This window comes from Candoia aspera, chromosome 8, assembly GCF_035149785.1.
Source record: "Candoia aspera isolate rCanAsp1 chromosome 8, rCanAsp1.hap2, whole genome shotgun sequence".
NCBI lineage: Eukaryota > Metazoa > Chordata > Lepidosauria > Squamata > Boidae > Candoia > Candoia aspera.
This window is the reverse complement of record NC_086160.1, coordinates 65,560,585-65,584,748: the sequence shown is the minus strand read 5'-3', so window position 1 is coordinate 65,584,748 and position 24,164 is coordinate 65,560,585. Positions and strand designations below refer to the sequence as shown.

General features: G+C 39.0%; 1 protein-coding gene across 2 annotated transcripts in view; it reads left to right on the top strand.

Moving 5' to 3' along the window:
* Positions 1–24,164, top strand: part of ARHGAP24 (Rho GTPase activating protein 24) — a 362,186-nt gene that overhangs the window by 69,428 nt on the left and 268,594 nt on the right. For both annotated transcript variants that reach the window (XM_063309901.1, XM_063309902.1), the window contains exon 2: positions 15,924–16,123. In XM_063309901.1, coding sequence (XP_063165971.1) covers positions 15,944–16,123 — 180 coding nt within the window. In that variant the 5' untranslated portion in view covers positions 15,924–15,943. The remainder of the gene's footprint in view (positions 1–15,923; positions 16,124–24,164) is intronic.

The following is a 24,164-nucleotide window of genomic DNA, read 5'->3' as shown; positions in this document are numbered from 1 at the left end:
CCTGGTAGAAAAATGACCACAGAAACATCAATAAACCAAGGGAAACCCTTTTCTTCTCAGCCAATCTTCAGCTTTGGCCATAAATTTGTTTTAAAGAATACTATGTTATATTGTCAAGTTCTAAATTCTGTATATCTGAAGAGAAAAGGAATACATGTATTTGTGACAAAACAGGAAATGCATCACTTAAGTATTCTTTCACATTGATAACAACGTCTCCTACCATACAAAGTTTCTGTGTATGATTAGAAAATGTCCTAGTTAAAGCCAGTTTTTCATAGCAGTTTTGGGGCGACCTGGAAGGAACGGTCTTGCTAAGACTTTTTTCTGCTGCTCTACATTTAGATGCATCCCTGAGCTTGCTTGCTTGTTTCCCTCCCTCCCTCCCTCCCTCCCTTCCTCTAGTTGTTTGCCAGTAAGAAGAAAATAGGATTGCTCGGACAATTCAAACTTCACAGCTTGCATCATGAAATGACTTACTCTGCATCTCCCAGACTGATTTGACAATTGGAACTCAGCTCTCTATTGCATTTTTCATTCCTTGCATATTTTAGTATAGTTCTAGCCTCCCAAAATGTATCAAAATACATATATAAATTCCTATTTTCTTCTAGAAATACATTTGTTCTCTAGTTTAACCACTGAAGATGCATCTGCTTAATCTAGTCTTCTTGTTAGCCACAATCCACAAGAACTGCAGAAGGCTGCACATTGATCTTGATCAGGAGGGGAATATGTCAACACACATGTCAGTGCACATGCACACCTGTCGACAGCTCCTTAAAACTACATTTGATTTAAGGAAGTGCTGACAGGCAAGAGGCCCTTCAGATTCCCCTTTTCCCATTGAAACTGGATCATTAAACTGAAGGCCATGCCCCAGATGCAGCACTACCATCTTTCATCAATAAAATTCAAATATCATCTGGCATTTGGATGCAAACTCAGTAATCCAGAAATTTCAGAAGATTCAAATCAATCCCACGCAGTAATGTTAAATAACAACACAGAGAATGGAAATTATTTTCCATCAGGCCATACTAATTCTGTAGGATTTCCAAGTAGGACTCACGCAGTGATGGGCTGAAATGAGCCAAAAAGTGATTTGGAGTTATATTAGCACAGCTCTTCCATACTAATAAGACATGTGAACGAAGATGACAAATTACTCTGGCTGGGATGCAGAGATTCTGCAGTATAAATTATTAGTTGGTCTGATAATGCAAGCAGGCATTAGACATATTCTTCACACTGTTTTGTTCATTAAATTATTTTATGTCAATGGTGAGTTCTCTACCAGACAAAGCAGGGAATTTGCATTTAGCGGATGCATTGCCTACTATGTTTTTCTTACTGGGCTGAATGAACTGCATAGATTAAAGTTGTTGGCAGGGGACAGGTGTAATGTCCTGGGGATGACAGATGGAAGTCTTTCTGGATTATGGCTGTCATCTTCTAAACTGAGCATCTTTGGCTTCTGAATCAACTTTTTAAAGTAGAAGGTGATAGTGTGGCTCAGTCAAGCAGTCAGGTGAAAAGTAATAAGGAGTTGCTTTTATTGTTTACTGAGCACATTATTGAAAGAGAAAGTATGAAGGCAAATGAAAGAATTTGCTATTTAATGCCTCCTTCACAACACCACACTTTTGCATTGATCTTTAATTTATCTGGAGTAAAATTATATAAAATCAGTTAGACCTCTAAGAGTGGCAACTTTCCCACCATCTTAACTCTATATTTTTAAATAGAACTTAATTCTATTTAATTTAATTTAATTTAATTTAAGCAAAGTTTCCTTCTGAGATTGATTCATTGTGATTTCATGATATATCCATGTAGTTTTCTTGGCAGCAGTATAGAAATGGGTTGCCACTGCCTTCTTCTAGGATGTTTCTTCTCTTTCCCAGGCTAAATTATATCCTGGGATTTCCTGGTGGACTGGACTAGCTAGGACCAATTCTGCTTAACTTTGAGATTGGCCAAGATTACCTAGGTACTGCTTTCTAATTGGATAACTTATCCTCATGAAATACTAGTTGTGCTTTGCTAAGAACTGTAGTTCATTACAAGGTGACCAAATCAAATCTTTATTCCAATCATAGACCAGCATAAGGAGATGGGTTACAGTCATTGAAAAAGCATAAAGGATACCACAAGAGTCTAAACTTTTTTTAAAGAGCTAGAAGATATAAAAGATAAATAAATTATAAACTAAAAATAGTTTATAAAAAGTGAGAAGCTAAAAGAAGCAGTAGGAACATTAGATGGGTACATGGGAGCAAAAAGTTTGAGAACCAGTTTGGTCTAGTGGTTAAGGCTCCAGGCTAGAAACCAGGAGACTGAGAGTTCTAGTCCTACCTCAGTAATGAAAGCCGGCTGGGTGACCTTGGGCCAGTTCCTTTCTCTCAGCCCAAGAGCCAATCAGGCATGGTAGGAGAGTTCTAGTCCCGCCTTAGGCATGAAAGCTGGCTGGGTGACCTTGGACCAGTTCCTCTCTCTCAGCCCAAGAGCCAATCAGGCATGGTAGAAGAGTTCTAGTCCTGCCTTAGGCATGAAAGCCGGCTGGGTGACCTTGGGCCAGTCCCTCTCTCAGCCCAACTCATCTCACAAGGTGCTTGTTGTGGGGAAAATAGGAGGAAGAAGGAGTATTAGGTATGTTTGCTGCCTTGAGATATTTATAAAAATAATAAAGGCGGGATTTAAAAAAGGTTAGTATGTGGAAGACTATATCTATCAAGTTACAAAGCACTCTAATATGGTAAAGTAGGTGCTCATTAAATCTAATTTATAAAGTTGAGTCCCAAGCACAGGTCGTCATCTGACAAATTTTGAGCGCTGTTGCACAGTACCTGGCAACATTGTGTGTTGTAGCAGGGTTAGCATCTGAAAGCAACAGGATGGTATCAAATTGCCCTGTGGCCCCTGGATATTTACATAGTAATGGTGAGATGAGGCTAGTACAAATGTCTCTGTAGCACAGGCACTGGAGAAGCACATGCTCTATTGTTTCTGTGCGTCCAGGGCCACAGGGGCATTGTCTCTCCAAGTAAGGAATCTTTCTATATTGGCCTTAAGGACAGCTGAAGGGAGGGGAGGGCATGAAATCATGACAGAGTAAAGGCCCTTCTGTATTTAGGTACTTCAGGTTTAGGTGTGGCGTAGAGGAGGCGGAGTACCTATTGAATTCACTGTCAATAAAGTTTGGGGACCTGGCTAGATCTAACTGGCACTCTGCGTCTGCTGCATGCTGTTTAATAAGTGCTTTGGCCTAATGTTACCTCATGTTGAGCAGAAGACCTGGAGAGAATTCCAAGGATGAGATTTTAGTTGAAAATCAGCACTCATAGTTAATGGGGCAAGGCCAAGGGGAAAAAAAGATAGTTTGAACCCATAGTTGAGTATGGCTGTCCACACTCTAGCTTCCACTTTCATGAAGCCTGTTTCTAGTTGCAGGGTGGCATTAGAGACACAATTAAAGACTTGAAGGGCTGCTCTTAAAACTTGGATTGTGCAAGTTCTAATGATGCAAAATTGGAGAAGGGGTCCAGCTGGGTATGATAGATAAGTTGTGCTTTGGCTTGTCTTCAAATAATTTGAGAGCTGCAGGTATGTAGTGGCCACCTCTTGTCTTAATGTATTTAGGGATGTCAGATGAGCTTCTCTGTGCATGTCCCTGTGGTTTTCCTAGTGCCAGCAAAATGAAGGCCTACCTCCAGGTATTTGAAACAGCAGTCTGCTCAATCATGTGGACATCTATGCTCCAGGAAAGGCTCTTGGGCTTTTTGGCAATGCCATGAGATTAGTTTTCTAATAATTGAGTTCTACCTGCAAGGTGACCAAGGGTTTGTCTGTGAATGTTCTGTCTTTTACAATCCTTTCTCCAATCGTCTGCAGTTTCCCTGACTTCCAACACTTCTATAAAAGTTCCCGGAGAAGATATAATGAGGAAAGTCTTTACATGAGTATTTTTCAGACTGGGAGATATGGGCAGGGAAGAAGACTTCAGGGTAGTGAAAGATATGTAGCAGAAAACAACAGCACCAACATTAGTGTCCTCTATAACTATCAACAGTAAAAGAAGCTCAAAGAAAGTATTGAAAGAAATGCTCAAGTGTCCTGAGAATAAGGCAGAAAAACCAAAAACATTTGAGAATTTGAAAGGCAAATTTGGACTTTGGCATGTTTGACTGAATCAGCACTTCTTGACCAGTCATCTCCAGATGTTAAAAAAGCCACTCTGATGATTTCTAGCCAACATCTGGAGGTTGTAAAGGTTGGGGAACTCAATGTTTATTCCACTAGCATAAATTAAGAACAAGAAATCTGGTATATAACATATAGGCTTAGGGTACGGGTAGAATAAGTTGGAAACTGTGGGAGAATTTGGCTCATGAGATGGAAACAGCAAATATATCGTTGCTAGAAGTCAACACAGTTGATGATTTTCTCTTGGCCTTTGATGAAAATGTATGAAACACACCCTTTATTTAGTTTCTAATTTTTAAGAATTTATTTCTTTGTTTTGTTTGCATAGGTGTTCTGAAACAGTAGGCCTTGTGACTGGGCTTGTTCAAATCTATGTGTATTATTCCATCAGATGCCTGTGATATTCATTTATCAGGCTTTTATGATAGCTTCAAGTTCAATTTTAATTGGTCTTGGAAATGAAGGGAGTTGCCTCATGGAAAATCAGAACTGCTCCTCCCAGCACACATATACTTGAATGAACTCTTAGATGTTGTGTTGTGTACTCATGGGCATAAGGAGAACTCTCTGGGCCAAAAGCAAACTTCTTAGTTCTTCCCCATCCCAATATTAATAATCAACTAAAAGCTACTGGCTATATTTGAAGGAGCCTATTCTCATCCCTGGGGCTTGTATACACAATCCATTTTTGGTGAGGAATGGCAGCAGTTAGCATCTTGGATGGTCTTTTGGAAGTGGAGCAACATTACCAAGTTGCATTAGTGCTTGGGCTACCAGTCCTGGGTTGTGAAAATCCAGATGACCACTAAAGGACAGCAAAAAAAAAAAAACCTATTTAAGCATCTAGTCAATACACAGTGAGGCTATCTGCCACGCTTGCCTGCAGACCACTTCCATCTGCTGCTCTGCTTTCACTTGTCCTGCTGCTTTAGGCATATGCCTACATTCTTCTGGAAGAATGCCTACCTTCCTTCCTTCTTTCTGAAGAAAGGAGAGAGCAACCAGCAGCCAGGTGGATGGATTCAGGAATGGTGGTGATGGGTACACATTGGAAGACTTGAAGGACTGGGTTAGGGACAGATCATCACAGAGAAAATCTACAGTATCTGTGTGGTTGCTAAGAGTCAACATTGACTTGATGGCACATAATTTTTCCCCCCAACTTCCTAGTCTAGCCTTCAATTCTGTGATTTCTTCATGGTCTATCCAAGTATTCACCCGGGCCAACTTTTCTTAGGTACCAAGCCCAAGCAAGGTTGGCCATTTGGAGTCATCTGCTGAGTTATGCCTTATTAGGATATTCCATGCCATATTCCATTACCCTGTTTACTATTCCTCTTCTGTCAGCATTCCATTGCTACTGTGCATGCTTATTCCTTGTTGGGCTATTTTGAGTGGGTTTTCTAAACTTTTACTGTATACAGCTGCAATCTATCAGGTCTTTCAGACCTATTGATAGCTCCCTGTTTTGTTGGGATATTGCTGTTCTGATATAGAAGGAATAATATTCAAGTATTCTATATAGCAGGGATTCAGCCCTTTGGGCTTCACCATCCAGCCTATGAAAGCCTCCCTCGGGGGCCCATTTAAAGCCATCAAGGTAGAATTTCATCCAAGTTTGTCTTTATCTTCATAGGGAGTATAGTTTACTGACAGAGTAAAGGCATTGCCTTTAGAAGCTCATGGAAGTAGTGGACCAATACTTTGACACTATTAAACAATTTCCTATGGTTATTTGGGAAGAGTTTGGTCAGGACTAAGATATGTATAACCAAAAGAGGCAAAAGAGTTAGATTCATCTATCCCACCCATTAAGCATATCTGTTTCTCTTGGGAGTCCAAATACCTATGAGTGGGACATAAAAGTTACATGTGGTTATACCCAATGATCAATGACATTATTCCCTGGAGCATTAAGGTTACTAATTATGCAGATTGCAACACATGGATTATGTAGTATGTAGAATTCAGTGGGAGAAACATTGCTGAGCCTTTAACTTTTCCAGAATTTCTGGTCATCCAGGGCCAACCCTACCTTTAGTCAAAATGGATGTCTGGTTGGGATAGGCAAAAAAAGGGACCAAGCCTCTACCTGCTGCTCTCCAGACTCAGCACCTGGAGCCATCACTTCCCTGACCATACAGCAGGTAGCTTTCTAGAGCAGCTTGCTGCCTCCACTAACTACCTGTGGGTTTCATTCTGAGTGGGTTGTGAGGGGCCCCCACAGGTGGCTACCATGGACAGCACACATTCCATTAGCCCCTAAAGTGACATCTGTAAGGGGCTTCCACCAGTTATGAATATTCGAGAAAGGAGAATGTGGAGCAAGGATGCCTTGGCCCTCCCTTTTTCTTCAGATAGTGGGTCTTCTTGGCTGTCACTGATGACATCACATCTTTAACCCTGCTGAAGAATTATCTTTATTGTCCTTCTCTTTATTATAAGGTCCACTTTCCTAACCTTCAGATGTATTAAATGACAACTCCCAGAATTCCTAGACAAGCTGGGAATCCTGAATACTGTGGCCCAATGAATCTAAAGGATCCTAGATTGGGAAAGACTCATATAAGGATAACACTGCTAAGAAAGGAGAGCCAGTGGATAAGGCATCAGGCTAGAGTCTTCAGGGACTTGTCCGGGCAGTCGCCAGGAGTCAAGACTGACTCAAAGGCATTAAAAAAAAAAGTTAAGAAAAAGGCAGGTTGCAAGAAAGGGTGACCATAATGCTACTGTTAGACTTCAAGGTGCTATGAATTCATGAATGAATTTCACATAAAATCAAAGGCGTGCTGTTTCTTTCACTCTGTTATCTGGTGACATAACAGACATTTATTCCCCCTTCTTTCAAGAATAAAGAGAGGCTTTTGTTGCATGTGGTGCTGCTACTGCATGTTATTTCCAGGAAAAGCAGTGATCATATTTTCCAGTGAATGAGATCTGAAATGCCAGTGACAAAGCAATGGCACTTATTAGCTGCCGTCTTCCCAAGAACGGACCACATTTGCTTTTGAAGACTTGGGCAGACTCCAAAAATGGGAGTGATGGGGGTGGAAATCAGTATCAACAGATACTGTTGCACTGTTGACTATCAACTGTAGCAATGTTATCCAACTTGGTAAAAACTTGCAGATTTTAACTGAAGATCAGCATATTTTATGGACAAAAATGTATGTCTCGCTAAACTGTCGCTGACATTTATAGCAATCACAGCTGCTTGCAGGAATGAAGGGACTTAGCTCTTAGTTTTCAGCTAATCATTTCTATTAAGGAAACAAGCAGAGACTCCATAGTGCTATTTCCCATAACTGTGCAGACTCTTTTTATTTATATTTAAAAACTGTATGGGTGGGTAGGCCCATAACATATACTCATATGCACACACATCTAGAGTCTCACTCTCTCACACACATATACAAAACACAATATCTGAAGCTCACTTATTCTACTGCATAAACACAGAGATAGATTTGGGTTGAAAATCGTTAATGTATTTAAATCAGGATAAGCGGTCTGATACCTGTTGCCACCAATATGTCCTTGGCAACCTCCATTATGCTTTCCAAGATCCCTGCACTGTTTGATTGTGTATTAGATGGAAAGGTGGCTGCTGCAAAGCAAAACACTGGTCTCCAGTAACATCTTTATTTCTAAAACTATATTTCTGCCTTAGACATTCCCATAGACATTCTCAGGGAATACACAGAATGGCCTGGTACTTTGTTATATATCAGAAATGCTTAGAAAAAGAAAATCAGATAATCTGGGGGAGCAGAGACATTGTGCAGGTTATAAATGGTAATGAGGAGCCACATCAGCTGTTTGCCTCCATGTTAATTGGTGTTTTGTGACTGGCCACCATCACCATGACAACCATTTTGTGGGAACATCCATAACATGTTTCAAAAATTCCAGTTTGTCCACTGACCTATTAATATGGTTCTCAGAACAAATGAAATACTGGGGAGACTGGGAGAACAGCACAATTCATTTCCAGTGGTATCAGGTGATATTTTAGGGTGCTATCTTAAACACACTTATTAGAGAGAAAGATTCCAAGAGATTTCCTTCTGAGTAACCATTCATATGGTGTTTCATTTACATTAATCAACGTTAAAAGCCAGTTTGGTGTAGTGGTTAAAGTATCAGGCTAGAAACTGGGAGACTGTGAGTTCTAGTCCCATCTTAGGAACAAAGCCAGCTGGGTGTCCTTGGGTCAGCCACTCTCTCTCAGCCCTAGGAAAGAGGCAATGGCAAACTACTTCTGAAAAACCTTGCCAAGAAAACTGCAGGGACTTATCCAGGCAGTCTCCAAGAATCAGACACGACTGAGTGGATTAAAGAAAAAAAATCAGTGTTAACCAGATTTCCTCTTAACCAGAGTTTTCTGCCTAGGGTGAATCTGTGATTTCAGATCTTGACCATTTAGATGACATATTCACCATGCTCATGTTTTTTCATTATGTCATCAAACTACAATGTAGTTGGTAAACAAGATGTTGGTCCACTTCACTATGTAAAGGGCTCTGTTGCAACCAGTTATCAGAGTAAATCACAGTAAATCCAATGTCTTATATGTCTTGTCCCTAAGACTGATCTGTACTTAAAGCAAGAAGACAGTAGCTGTGTAAGACTGGACTTAACCTTTTGCCCTCCAGGTGTCGTTGGCCCCTACACAAAATTAAAATGACATGAACATCATGGGTACCCTTGAAACTAAACAGTCTAAAGTAAGGGCTGAGTACATGCTGGAATGAAATGGTTTTGTCCTCTGTATGGAATGCCAGCAAGGTCAGGGCCATTGTATCTTGGGAGGGAGGGCATTCCATAATATTGGGGATGCTACTAAGAAGGTCTGTCACCTGGTCCATACCCCATGAACCTCACAAGGAGTTGAGACTTGCAATAGCTCTCTCCTGAACAGGACAGGCAAATCCAAAGGTGTTAGCAAATAACGCACAGAAATAAGTGTCAAGCTGCTGACCTACAGGGATAATTCTTTTCATGCCCACATGTCAGCATGCTTGTCAGATTTCCTTTGCAGTTGAAGCATATATCCATGTTAGACTGTTAAAGCTTTCCGGGGTCCCACTTAGATCCCAGCAATCCAGTCTCCCAAGAGCTGTCCTCATTAGAAGGATGATACTAAATTGGCACTTAAATGCAGACAGCACCAATAATCTACCCTTCTCTACCAGAATGAAATGTCATTGTAATTTTTTATCAGGCTTTCTGAGTCATGCTATGTTATTATTTATCCCCATCTCCTTTAAAATAAGAAAATGTTGTATACTTTCTTTCCTTATATTTTTGGGTCTTTTTAAAGTTCTTTGTCTTCTTCCTCCTAATATCTTTACTATTATATTAGTAGCAGTGGAGAAGAACTGGATAATTTCTTTTCAATACAGCTGAATTCTTTCTCAGTACTGCCAATTAAAGGATTTGTTGGTTGCTTCTCTGTTTTAAAATGTGTTTTAAATTTAATTAAATTGTATTTAGTACTATAGTACTATTACAATATAACAGATCCTCTTTTACACTGTTATGATATGCTTTAGAATACATATGAAAAAAAGGCATGTTTTTCATTCATATGAATTGCATTCATATGAATTCAGAACAACTGTGAGATGATCCTGCTCACAGTTCTTTGTAGCTTCATATTTGGAGGTAAAAAGAGCATAGCATATTATGGTCTGAGTCAGGAGACAGGCAGTTTCTGTAACTTGAATGTTGGCTTGGTTTTCAAGGCCAACCAAAACTTTGTGAGCGTGGTCTCAGTTCTACAGTGTCTACAGAGAAGTAATACTTGGAAAGACAGCGTAAGCTTTGGTTTTCAAAAGCTGATGCTACAAATGGGGCTGGATTTAAACTTTGCTATAACGTTGGCAGAAGCTGAATCTACATTGTTCTATTCATCAAAGGCTTTGGTGTTTTGGAAACATTATTTTGATCCTGCCTGTGGACTTTTTCCCAAGAGCAATAAAATTCATCAAATAGATTTCTTTCCACGGTGACATAATTTCCCTTTTATGAACAAGCCCTGAAGTATAAAAAAGTTGGAAGAAATAACTTTGGATGCATTTAAACCCTTTCATTCACAAACCAAAAATAATTAGGATTTGTTGAAAGAAAAGATAGCTTTTGTATGAGGCAGGAAGTATCTACAATGGGTTATTGTCACCAAAAGTGATGTGGTTCATATCTCTTCATTTTGCCTTTAATAGATAGTAGACACAAACAGGAGACTGGATTCAACTGGGCAAGGAACCTGTGGCTCTTCATTACTGAACTACAACTCCCTCTTTTTCTGTCCATCAGCCTTGCTGGATAGAACTGCTGGAAGCTGATAGGTCACAGATTCCCTATTCAATAGACAGAGGGGTATTATAAGAATGAGAGTTGATCTCCAAATGCAAATTACTGTATAGGAATAGAGAGCCCTCAGTTCTCCAAAGTTCTTGGATATCAACTTTCAACACCTATCATACTGATGGGGACTGGAATCCAACATCTGATGGACCACACATCCCCCACCAATGAAGCCTTTCCTATATCGGGCCACCATAACCTGGATCTCTGTAGCTGTACTGACCAATGATATCACCTGTATCTGAATGCTGACCACGGGTGATGTGAGTTGTTTTAAATATCTGGAGGTCAAGCCTGGCTCAAATTGATGGTGATTACTTTCCAGTTTTGACAAAGTCTAGGTCAAAGACACGTTCAGAACAATCTTTTGTCATGTAAACCTAATTGGATTCTAAATAATAATAATAACAATAATAATAAATAAATAAATAAATAACTTTATTGTGGTCGTTAACCAGCACAAGGAAATTGGTATTCAAATATCCAAAACTAAATTGACAATATTAGGATAATTAGAAAAAGTACATACAGACAAAGAATTTTGGCTAAAAGACAATATTAAATCAAACTACACTAAGGGGTTAGTGTCAGGCTACACATATGCAACAAGAAAAAAAGAGATTAAAATTAGCAATCTGGGTAGTATAAACTTGGAGACAACAATATAAAATACAGATACAGTACAGCCTATTTGTATTCTGAAATCTTCCTCCAAAGCCATGCTTTAACTTCCATTGCTGGAAATGGTCCAGTGAAGTTCTGAGGCAGGGCTTCTCTGCCTTTCTTACTCATATTTCTTCCAGAGAGCTCTTACTGTCGATGTGTACTTTTTTCTGCACTGTTGTTCTTCTGCTGATCCCCGAGGTTTAATTTCATTACATTTGATCTACTATTTGCTTTCTAAATGTTTTCTCTTATTGATTTTGCTTTAATAGTCTGTTCTATTATTTTTAATAGGTTGGATCCAGTCTTTGCTAGGCCCACTCAATTCCACTGATTTCAGTGGAGCATTTATATGGCCAACATATAATGCCCCTGCCCTGTGGAACATCTTGCCCCCTGAGGTGAGGTTGGCCCTGACTCTTCTGGCCTTCAAGAAGAGTGTCAAGACCTGGCTCTGCCAACTAGCTTGGAGATCCAATAGTGGTAGGCAGCCCAGGGGGTGGTTGGTAGTTTGAAGATGCTGTCTTGGTCTTTTAGTTTTTCTCTTTTAACCTTTTTTGTATTTCTTATATTTTTTGTACTTTTATAATGGTTTTTATGACCTTTTATTTGTAAGCCGCCCAGAGTCACTTCCATAGTGAGATGGGCACTGTATAAATGTAATAAAGAAATAAACAAAAATAAAATAAAATAAATAATCTGGATTCGACCCAATATATTTTAAATGACTTAACTTTTTGATCAAAATTAGGAGTTAATAAGTATATTAAGGTGAATGCAATAACACTTCTCCTGTCTCTGTTGTATGAGCACTAGTATCTTTCTCAAACTTCTGTCTCAAGTCATATCTACTTTAGCTGGTATCATTAAAGGCACAAGCCTGTTGTGTTCAGACTCAGGAGAAATAACATCCTTAAATTTATTTTCTTTGCTCTCGGGGTACATTCTGTTATGAAGTGTGAAACAAACCTTATCATGCAATATATTTAATTCTGGGGCTTAACTTTTATTAATATTTACTGTGAAGGTGGATATTAGGATATAGGTTTGTATATGTGTATGAACATGGTGGTTTCAGATATCTTAGCCAGTCTTATTGGGAAAAAATGATCTTGTTCCATGTTTTTCAGAAGATATAATTAAAGGTTCTTGGAACAAACAAATCTTTGCTGTGCTTCATTCAAACCTAAAATTTCCATGCTGCTTTCTGGTACATCAGAAGAATTATTGGTTGCTTTTACTCAGGTTGGTGGAAATGCCAGAGAATGTTCTGAAATGTTTTGTTCCCAATATCATAGCATAATAACAAAATAATAATAATAATAATAATAATAATAGCAATAATGTTACCAAATAAAAAAGGCATGAAGCCCAGCAGAAATAAAAGACTATTGCCAAGCAGATTGTAATAAATTAAATTAAATTATAGTATATTAAATACTAAATTAGTGTGAATAAAATTAGCAGATCTGAATTTTTTGGAGTAAAAGGAAATTGCCTGAGGAACATTCTTTTAGTAGTATATTGCCAGAAAAATAAATAACTTGACATTTTGCAATTTCAAGGCATCTGCTAATGGTTAACAAGGAATAGTTCAGCTGCCAGGGCAGCCAGAATCACTCTCTGATGTATGTTGCCATGTATCCTCACCTTTGCCATGTATCTTGAGCTTCTGAGAACTGCCATGGTTTTAATTGGACTACAGGTTTTGGGGCCATGTGGGGAAAGGACATCCAATTTAAACTTGCCTAAGTATCAAGTTTTCAGAATAAGGATATATACTGATCTTACTTATTTATATGTTTATTTAGTAACAACATTTATAGATCCCCCAGAACTGGGCAGTGACTTGTTCTGGTTACACGGTATGGCAGCAGAGATAGGTAGAATTTGAAAACTGGGCCTGAAATTTCATGAAAGGTTAGGACTATGCATTGTTGCACTCAACATTTCATCACAACATTCTGATGTATCTCAGCTCTCTATAGTGCAATTACATTAGAAATCTAGAAGTGAGAAAAATATTCTGGAAGGAAGCAATGGCAAGCCACTTCCATATCACTTCCGAGAAAACTTTATGGACCTGTCCGTCAAGTCATCAGAAGTCAAGCTAGACTTGAAAGAGACTTTATTGTTTTATATTTTTAAACAGTCTACATTAATCTTCTGAACCTAACACTCTCCAAATATATTGTCACTGCAATTTCTGGCATTTCTACCCAGACAGGTGCCAGGTTGGGGAAGACTGATCTAGATGAAATTTCTTGTAGAAGGAATACTACAAGCTAGGGACTTCTGTGGTTTGGAAATCTGTTTCTCGTGGCCATAAATAATGTTTGTTTGTTTATTTGTTTATTAACAGTACTTAAAACCCATCCCAATCCTGAAGGACTCTGGGTGGTATAGAACAGCAGAAACAAGCACCAATAAAACATAACAATAAAATATAGCTGGAAGGGGCTTTGTAAACCATGTAATCCAAGCTTTCATGATGTAGGAAATCAAAAGCTAGCTCTTCAACAATAAATGGCTAACCAGCTTCCTGTCATTGATCTCTAAGGAGAACCTTCTCTCTAAAACAAGATGAGATAAAGGTAGAATCTGGCTAATGCTTTTACTATTTATAAGCTCCTGCTAATGTTCTACTGAAATCTTTCTCTAAGCTCAATTAATTAGATGCGGTTCTTCTCTCAGCTGATCAGTTTTTTGTTTTCTATGTGACAAATGTTCACATGTTTGAAGCGTAGAAACTACTTCACTTTGTGCATGCATACACATTTGCAAACGTTTGTGGAAAATCTCTGAAGCAGCCATACTAAGACTTCTGGCCCCTTTCGAATGCATTTCTTTGCCCTATTAACCATCTTTGTTGTTTTCTTTTGAATGTATTCAAGATTTGATTATACCCTTGTATCTTTAAGGACCTCAATTTAAAGAAAAAGACTTACAATTTGACAACAGTGCTTTTTTCATTTTTTTTCTTTATTATTGATTGATTGATTGCAACAGTCATAATCCTTATTTGGACAAAGAAACCATCTCCTGCACCTTCTTCTTTACATTCTTTGAAACAAGCTAAAGTCTATGGTTTAAATTTGCATGTCATTTCATGCAGAATTTCTTGTAATTTTCAGCTCTTTCGGTTTCTGAGTTTCTGTCTTCTTTTTAGATTTGGGTTGACAAATAAAAAAAACATTAATTCAGAATCTGAAGTATCAATGAGTTAGGTGTCCTTCTTAAGTGACTGTGATTCAGATCAACTGAAGCAGTCAAGAGGATTTACCTTATATCTGAATATGTTGAATTTTGATGAAAGGTCTTTGCACACCCAAGTACTTTTCATGTAAATCCTTTTGGGTTTCATTTCCACCTTCAGACCCTTAATTTTGCCCAGCTTTTCATAATTTAAAGATCCCTATATTAGATGCTTCTCACAGATGCTTGCTAAAAATGAAAGCAATCATGAAACCATGTGTGGGTGTGTATGGTCATGCTGCCAGGGAAAGTCAGACATCCCATGTTGGACCATAAAGAACCACAGTTGTTGATGAGAGATAAAGCTCAATGTTTTGAAATAGACATTCAGCCATCTGTTTCACAATACAATTGATGGTAGACCTGACTCCCATTCCATTCTGTTATTAACAAAAATATGCCTTGATCAGATATCCCCAAAGCAATGATTCTTATTTCTATTTGCCTCACTTCTCCAAAGAACAGTTCATGCAACCCTTTTTAAGTCAGTGAAATCACTGTGAATTGATATCATTCCTATTAAGGCCTTCTAAAGCTACGGCTATAATTAATGAGTGTACAACTTTTCGCAGCTTGAAGGCTGTACCTGACCTTTGGATTGAATGTTGGAAGTCCATCTCCCCAAAACAGGAAGGTCAGGATAAGTAAATGCCCAATACAGCACTAAATTTGATTTAAATTAAACTTCACTCCATTAAAACCCCATTAGATTAATTAATAACAGGCAATATGGTTCCTGCTGTCTACATTTTAAATACTTCTCCCCTTCTGTTGGATTAAAAATCACAATTCACATTGCAGCAACTTTAGGACGGGCTCTGGGGGCTGTGTTTAAGACTTTCGAGGAATATATGGGCCCAATCAATTCTGGATTGTCAAGATCCAGAGCTGTAAACCGAGTGGAAGCAATAGCAGCAGGTACTGTTTCTAATGTTGAACAGATGATCAATTTCCCAAAACATGAAGTAGCAAGGTACATATATGTGGATGAGAACTGTTCATAAAAATGCTCAGGGGAAGAAACAAGTCTGAAGCATCTTTCCCTATTTAACAGCCAGCCCTCTCTTCGTTCCCCAGATCCTCTGGGCTGATACACTCCACTACAACAAAAATAAGTTCTCTATTTCCTGTTCCTGAAAACAGCCTTATTGGAATAGAGAACCCCTAGAGTTGAAGCCAACTCTGCTATAATTGTATTGAGAGGTGCCTAGATTCTGATGCTTCTTCCTCCACCAATGTTTGAAAGATTTCATAGGACATAGTGAAGAACTACACAGGGGAAGCAATATCTGAACATGGCTAAACTGCCCTTGTAATTGTTTTTCTCTGTGTAAACAATCCGTAATTGAACAGTTCAGGCATTGTGATGGGGCTACTCTTTGAAAGATGGACTAATATCACATCTCTCCCACACCTTCTTCTATAACCAGGAGAGTCTGCTGACTTCATTATGGAAGAACACAACAGCTCTGCAGAAAGCCCCTTGCTGAGCCAAGGACGGCAAGTTGCCATCAAGTGTGGGTGGCTAAGGAAGCAAGGCGGTTTTGTGAAGACTTGGCATACTCGGTGGTTTGTACTCAAAGGGGAGCAGCTATGTTATTTCAAAGATGAGGATGAAGCCAAACCTTTGGTAAGTATAAAGTGGGAGCATGGAAAGGAAGACCAAGAGCTTGAGGGTGGGGAAGTCAGCCTTTTTCAACTTTGGATCTCTGGATCAGCTGGAGGACCACAGTTTCCATCATTGCCAGCCAGCGTGGCCATGGCCAGTGGGAAGATGAGGAAAGTGCTGCAGCATCTCTTGGTGGCACTGATTGAGGGAAGGAAGAGGTCCAATGAAGAATTCACGTTGGTTTGGGAAGTTTTTATTTATAACAGATTCCCTCTAGTTGACAGAACAACTATGGGTTCCAGCTTGATTATGCTACTTAGTCTGAAATCATGTGGGGTCATAAGGGAGAGCTTGTGTTTTCTGTTCCTTATATTCTCTTGCAGTGCAATGCATTTTGTTATGGAATTAGGTCAGAGAAGAGTCTCAGAACTTTGTAAAGCATAAGTGCTCTGGCATGTTTATGGAAGGCGATATTAGAACAGCATAAATGGTGAAGGTTGGAATTCAAATTTGACTTTTTTTTTAAACACACCATTTGTTTCTTCCTCTATTCAGCTTTGGTGGTTATTCTAAAGAAGTTCCATGTGAGATAATTGGTTTCTGGTTCTCTTTATGATTCTCAAACATGAAATCACTTTGACTCAGAGTCCCTTTGATATGTGGTATGCTTTTTGAATTCTTTATAAATTGTTAAGTACCTTCCTTTTAGAATTGTCAAGGATGATCTTACTATTAAGCAAAGTAACTCAGTCATTGTGCTGGTACCACTGAGAGCACACCAAGTTTTTGGAAAATAAATCTGTGTAGTTGGGATTAGAGTGTTGATATAATATTTAAGTATAGGCCACTTACATTGTATATGTAGAATGGAAGGTACAGTATGTGTAATTCCTCTGAGATCTCTTTAACTCTAATTCTCACAGTATGAAGATTAGACTATTGGCCTTAATTTTAATATTGAATGTACATTTTGTTGGCCAATGACTTAAATAGATGATGATGATGATGATGATGATGATGATGATGATGATGACGACGACCTCTTTGACCCTAATACCTCATTAGTGTTGCTTTCTCCACCCCCACCCCCCATCATACTTAAGAGTGGCAGGTATACATCAATGGATCTACTTGCTAAAATACACTTCTAAGCATTTTAAATATGATCAGTATTTTAAAAGTTTGAAATAAAAAAATATGTAACCATGCAGAATCTATAATCGGTACTTCTCCTAGAACCTGTTCATTTCTCTTGTTGAGATTTTAAAAAATTGCTGTGGGCCTCAGCCCTGAAATTATTTCTGAGCAAAAAAATATAACCACTTCCTTGCACATTTAGCATGCAGGTGGTGGGTCTCAGATAGGCATGAGATAGGAATAGGCCACTGATAAATGTATACACAGAGAAAATTTCATCAAAAAACAGGAAAAAGAAGCTGAACTGAGCACAAAAGCTTAGGGATGTGCGGATATGGATTCTAGTCCAATTCTTCTTGAAATGATGTTTTACAAATGGTGATCATGAAGGAAATGGTCTGATTAGTTCAGGTGACTCATTTATGATTTTTATAGGTGACCAAAAAATCTTCAGCTGCTGCTTCCTCTTCCTCTTCTTTATCTTCCTCTTTCTTTCCCTCCTCTCCCCCCTCCTTTTTTTTTTGACATGGAGACCTTTTCTTCAGTGGTTCCATTTTAAATAGTGTCTCCTTGAATACCCAGCTGATCATGTGACATTTAGGGCACCTGGACATTTCAAGAAGAGGTTCATATAAAATAAAAAGTTCCTTCTGCCATTCACATGGAACAGGAGGAAGAAGACTCCTCAAGTAGCTTTTATACTTTGTAAAGTAAAAGCAACTTAGTTGACCTTAATCATTTTTTTAATTTTGAAAAGTTGAATGCCAGACCTCACTTGATGCCAGTATTTATCCTGTTGCAAGGTCCAGTGTGGGTGGGACATACAAATGTCCTCCTAACAGATTTATAATACAGTTCTAATATATCTCTACTGCTAACTAATCTGAATACTTTACTGGATCTATTCTGCACCCTAATCCTTTAGGAGCCATTAGTCTTTACAAGCTGTCCTTGCCATGATGAAAAGTCCATCTTTGATATTCTTAATGAGCCGTGCCATCTGGTATTGGATTCTCCGCTGTGACACATGAAGATATATCAAGAGATCACCTGGACCTCTGGAACATCTGCACTCTCAAACATTCCTCTCTCCCCTCCTCCTTCTTCTCTACAGCCATGGATAATAATACTTTACAATTACCAAATACAAGAGAATATCTCTACATCTCACAGGCTACACATTGGTCAGAGAGGAACTATCTTTTTCTTCTTGCCCTTGAAAAATTCTTCAGGAAAAAGAAGCATAATGAAGCAGATCATGTTACTAATATTTTTTTGCTTTCTTGTCCAAGAAAGCATAGAAAAAAGCAGTATGAAAACTGCAAATATGAAAGAACAAGTTAATGCAACATGACAACAAATCAGCTTGAGAAGAATGCCAACACTGGAATTGTTTCCAAGAATTTCCCACATTCCATTACAGTGGGCAAGGATTGATCCTTATTGGTGTCCTGGTCAATTTATTCTTCTCTCCCTCCATGTGTTTTATTTTGATTATATGTGAGCTTTAAAAGTCAAATAACCAATGAATATCTTGTGTCCTCCAGCTTCATAATACAACCATTGTTTGACTATAGCTGACTACCAAGTGTTTACTATTTTATTGCTCTGTTTTTGAGCAAAACTAGTGATGTCCCAGCATATCTGAATAGGTCTGCCTTTAGGGCTGAGAGGAGATAGACAAAACTGCCATGGCCATCTCCAGTGGATTCTAACAGTCTTTTTTTTTTTTTGAAGAATCCTTGCAGGCTGGATGCTGATGTGGACAGTTTCACTTTTAGCTAAGAGCTACAAGGAACAAATACTTTTGACACAAGCAGCCCATTTATTTCTCTCTTTGGTTATGCATGTGGTTTTACAAATGTATTGCAGGATGTTTTGAAGAATATATCTCATTCCCACAACTGTAGGAGCAGCTATGAGATGAGCATAATGCCAACTCGGTTGGGACTTCATTTTTCTAAGACTTCTGATTTGCTTGTATGTGCTAGGATGGTATGAAAAACATGACAAAACCTGGAGGCTTCTGCATTCTTTCTCCACCCAAGAGCAGCTCTACAAATGGTGTCCCCTCCTTATGATCATTTCACTATTCCTTTTCCCCTGAAGTAATGTAGATACATTACGGTTGGCAGGTCACGTGTGGCTCTCAGCTGTGATTTTGTGGTCTGCAGGACATATGAAGTCTCCAAAATAAATCAAAGCATAAGGGCCACCAAAGAAAAATGTTGACCATCCCAACCTTAAAAGAACAAGAACAAAAACAAACAACCCCCCCCCATAACTACTGATAAGCTACAGTGCTCAGATATCTAATAATAGATGTTTGCTACAACAACTTTTCTCAACTGCTGTTCCTAATAAAGCATATGACAACAGAAAAGTGAGGTAAATTATACCTTAATTCAGAATTTCTGTGAAGTTTGGACTTGGCTTATCATTACTTGCAAGGTCCAAGCTCCCTCACTTCTTAACCTTGAGTTTACTGGATGGAAAAATCTAATTAATGTGTATTCTATCTCTTCAGACCTACAAGATTTTGTGGAGTTGTGTAAGCTGCCAAAAATGTGAATTTTCCTTGCAAAAATATGTTAGGAGTGTAGCCAAGGCTCCACTGCCACCAGCCCGATTCTCAGGGCCTGCTCTTATTGAAGCAGGAAGGCTTTTCCTGATATAGACCCCTGGTTTTGTATTGGAGGAGTGTTTTCATAGAAGAAAGTTCTCCTTTTTTATGAGAGATCAGGGATGGGACTGTCCAAATGGGACTGTCCAGTCAGTGAGGTAGGAGAAAGAGGTTGAGCGTTAGGTCTCATCATTGTGGGATTCCACAAGGCTCAACCCTCTACTGAATATTTACATGAAGGCACTGGGGGAGCTCATCCAGTGGCACAACCATACATCTCAACCCAAACAGGAGATGCAGTTGAGGTACTGTTCGAATTGTAAACGTTGTGAGAGGAGGAACAGACTCAGGCTCAGTTGTAGCAAGACAAGGCCAACAAAGGCCAGGGACATTCCATCTTTGGTTCTAGTTGGGGCTGCACTCCTCTTGATGAACCGGTACATAATCTCATAGTCATAAATTGCCCTTAAGCTGCGAAAGAAGTGAGGAACATATGTACATGCAATCAGCACATGGGAGAGGTTGTTACTGACCTACCAAGGAAACAAATTCTTATCTCCTTCTGCAAACAGGGAAGAAGAAATTAAAAAGCTTTAAAGAGACCCTGTCTTAATGAATTCACTAATAAAAGAGAGCTGGGGGATTGTATTTCAGTTGTCAAGATTCTGTAATCTCAATCCCTGATTCATTAAAGAAAGTCCCATGAATCTTGCTTCCTTGATCATTCTTTGCAGTTAAGGGGCTGGATATTGGGGTCCTCCTGGACTTAAAGGTCCTGCTTGAGGAGCAAGTGACGTTTGTGGCCAGGAGGGCCTTTGAAGAACTGTATTTAGTGGACCAATAATGACCATTCTTGGATTAAGGTTCCTCTCATGTGCCTCAGTCACCCCTCTATTGGACTATTGAAATGCCTTGAAGACATCCAGAAGTTACAACTGGATGTGCATAGTTATGAGTGCATCTTGTTACACCAAAGTGATATTTATGAGAATTGCACTGGTTACCAGTTGACTGCTGGATGCAATTCAAGATGACGATTCTCACTTTAAAGCCAACATGGCTTAGGACCAAGGTTTCTCCAAGAATTTTTCTTCCCAGTTGTATCTGCCTGTCCCGTAGGATCTGATAAGGAGGGCTCCCTGTTGGATACTACACCAAGGGAGTAATGTCATTAGGGACCTTGGCGACTGTGTCTGGCAAACTCAAGGAGCAAGGGAATTCAGAAAGGCATCTTTAATGCTAGTCAGGGTGAAAAACAATCCTGAAAATTGTAAAAGTTTGTTTTCAGGCAGACTGATAGGAAGCCAATTAAGGCAGAATCTCTTTGAATCATAGCTGAATTATGTCACCTCTTCTCCATCCAGATGAACTCCCCATCCTGCCTTTCAAAGTCTCTTGAGCCATGTCTCACCGGCAGGCCTTCTCTGTTGCTGTTCCTTCTGACCCTGAGATTGGACTGGTATTAAGTGTTGGGATTTAGGAAAGCCATTAAAATCTTGGGAAATGATGTGACCAGGCCTTTCCTGTAATAAGGTTTACCCTCCTCTGCCCCTGTATGGATATTTGGATTGGCATGGTATGAAATGGAAGGATAGTTGTTGTTGCTGCTGTTATTATTATTATTATTATTTTGTTGTATTTATTGTTTTAATCTTTTTAGCGTAACTGGGAAGGCAACATGCTTAGAGTCGATTCACGATCCAAGCAGCTTGAAGGAAAGAAATGAAGAAATAATCTGCTCATTTCTAAATGCCTTCCCTTCACGCAGTTTAAAAGTCTATTCAGTTGGCTAGAAACCTCTTGAAAAATGTAGAAAGCAGATTAATCTGGGACTCCCAAGATTTCATAGTCCAGTTTCAGAAACAGTAAAAACACCACAGGCTTAAACTTGGATGTGGATGCATTCTGTGGCAATAATTTGATGGGACATTCAGTTCCCAATCAGTGTGATATTTATGGCCCTTAAACACTATTTGCACATCTTCCACTAGTGTCAAGAACTGCCTTTTGAGTAAAAGTGCAGAGCCTGTACTTTAATTAAGCTGCACTTTGCCAGATGTCCTTGTGTGAGAAGCTTGTCTTTTATGGACGAAGCAGGTTTTACAGGGCCCTTATTTTGGCAGAATACATATTTTCCATCCAATCTAATCTGTGTAGAAAATTCATTAGCAGAGAAGTCCACTGAAGACATCTGTTAGGAGTTAATGGAGAACAACTGCCTGAGTTCAGCTGAGTTTTAATTAAAATAATTTAAAACTTCTAATGGATCTGTTAAATAGAAATTAATGTGATAACTACATAAATTACATGAATCAAAATGGAACCGGAGAGTTGGGGAAAACTCTCATTGCTCTGGTTATCCATGGGTAAATGAAAGAAGCTTTTTGGTAGGGTAGTTTTGGGTAAAAAGAAAAAAAATAGCTTTATCTAAGACAAGGCTTACAGTCAAGTAAATGTATACAGTACTGGACTGAAGCCTAAGCACTCAATTAGGTATGATATGGGAGAACTCTAATTAAGATCTGCATTAATCAAAATTGTAGCTATGGCGACAGGAGTCATAGGAGATGAATGTGCACGGAGAAGGACTCCCCCTTTTAAGAACTGTCCCTTAAAAAGTAGTTGCCATGTGAGAAAAAATTCTAAGTGTTCATAAAGTATCTATATTTTTTGTTCAGAAGACAAAGAGATTCAGGGATCGCTTTTGGTAGGAAAAATGTCTTATAATCCCCACACCATGATCCTATCTTTCCTCCCTAGGTTTGATTATTGTTTCTTTTAAAAATGAGAGCCTTGTATAATCTGACCTGTGTTTACTCAAAAGTAACTCTCATTCCCTCATGCACTCAGAGTTTTGAAAAACTCTTCCGTATTAAAATAGTACGATGTTTTCAGAGTTTGAAAAGGGAGAGACCAGAATTTTGGAGGTGGGTGGGGGGTGGGGAGGTATTTATTTTCAATCATCGATGTCCACATAAATAACTTAATGGCATCCATGATTCCGATACATCATACACATCCACCAAATTGTTTCTTTAATGGTGTGGAAATGGAGGAGGAATCCCCTGCATTCCTATTTTCCATCTCTGTTCTGCTGTCATTATGTCCATAAAAGGGTAAAAGCTGGAAAAACTAAACGCTACTGCCTTTGGGACTGTCCATGGTAATTACCCACAAAATTTTCCCCAGTAGCTTTGGAAAGTTCTGTGCCTTGTGATACATAGATATATAGATAATATAAATTGTCGCCTGTTGCCCATGTCTCTCTTTCCCCCAGCTTTTGTTTCATTTTGCCAGTTAACTGTTGGCTGATGTTTAATAAATAAACAAACATCCAGCGATATTTTTTGCTAGCTGAACTGAGTGATGTGTGTGCTTGCTCCAATCTGGCTCTAGGGGTGGACTGGGAATCTGCTGGAGGCAAACTCAGTTGGAAATTACCTACCATAAATTTCCCCACAAAGGTGTTTTGTATAGCCATGTATAGCGATGTCCTTTCTGCTAGAACTTTTTCTGCAGTCCTTAGATACAACCTGCTCTCTCAATGTGCATTAGTTTTTCCTGTCCTATTTGTAATTTGTGTGTTGGCTTTGATTTGACAGTCTCCTACAGCTTTTGCCTCTGGGGTTCCTGGCTCAGCCTTTGAGAGAACTCAATCTAAGTTTCTGTTTAATGGGGAATAAGTCAGCCTTTCCTCCTCCGGGGCAAAGTGTATCGTTCCAGGTGTAAAATCTTGCTAGTTTTCAATTGAAGGAAAGGTTCAGCAGGTACCCTTCACCATATTAGCCAAGGGCGCACAGCCTCTCTCAGGTCACAGGTTGGATTCAGCCTTTAAGTGGCAAAAAGGGGATTGCCCTCCAAAAAGTGGGCAGGGCTAAGACAAAACTTGGATTTCATTAAATCAAAATACATTTTTTAAAATCCGTTCAATCATGTCCGACAAGTCCCTGCAGTTTTCTTGGCAATGTTTTTTCAGAAGTAGTTTGCCATTGCCTCCTTCCTAGGGCTAAGAGAAAGTGACTGGCCCAAGGTCACCCAGCTGGCTTTGTGCCCAAGTCAGAACTAGAACTCATGGTCTCCCAGTTTCTAGCCTGATGCCTTAACCACTACACCATACTGATTCTCTTACATTTAAATTAAATTAAATTATGGTTAATATGATTGCAAGCATGTTTTTAATAATGTTAATAATGGAGAGATTGTGTGTGTCTGCTGTTGGAGCTCCCTTTAGTTCTGTCTGGGCCTGCCTTTCCTCAGACCTCCTTCCTTTAATCCTAAAAGATTTAAGCTTCCCCAGCTACT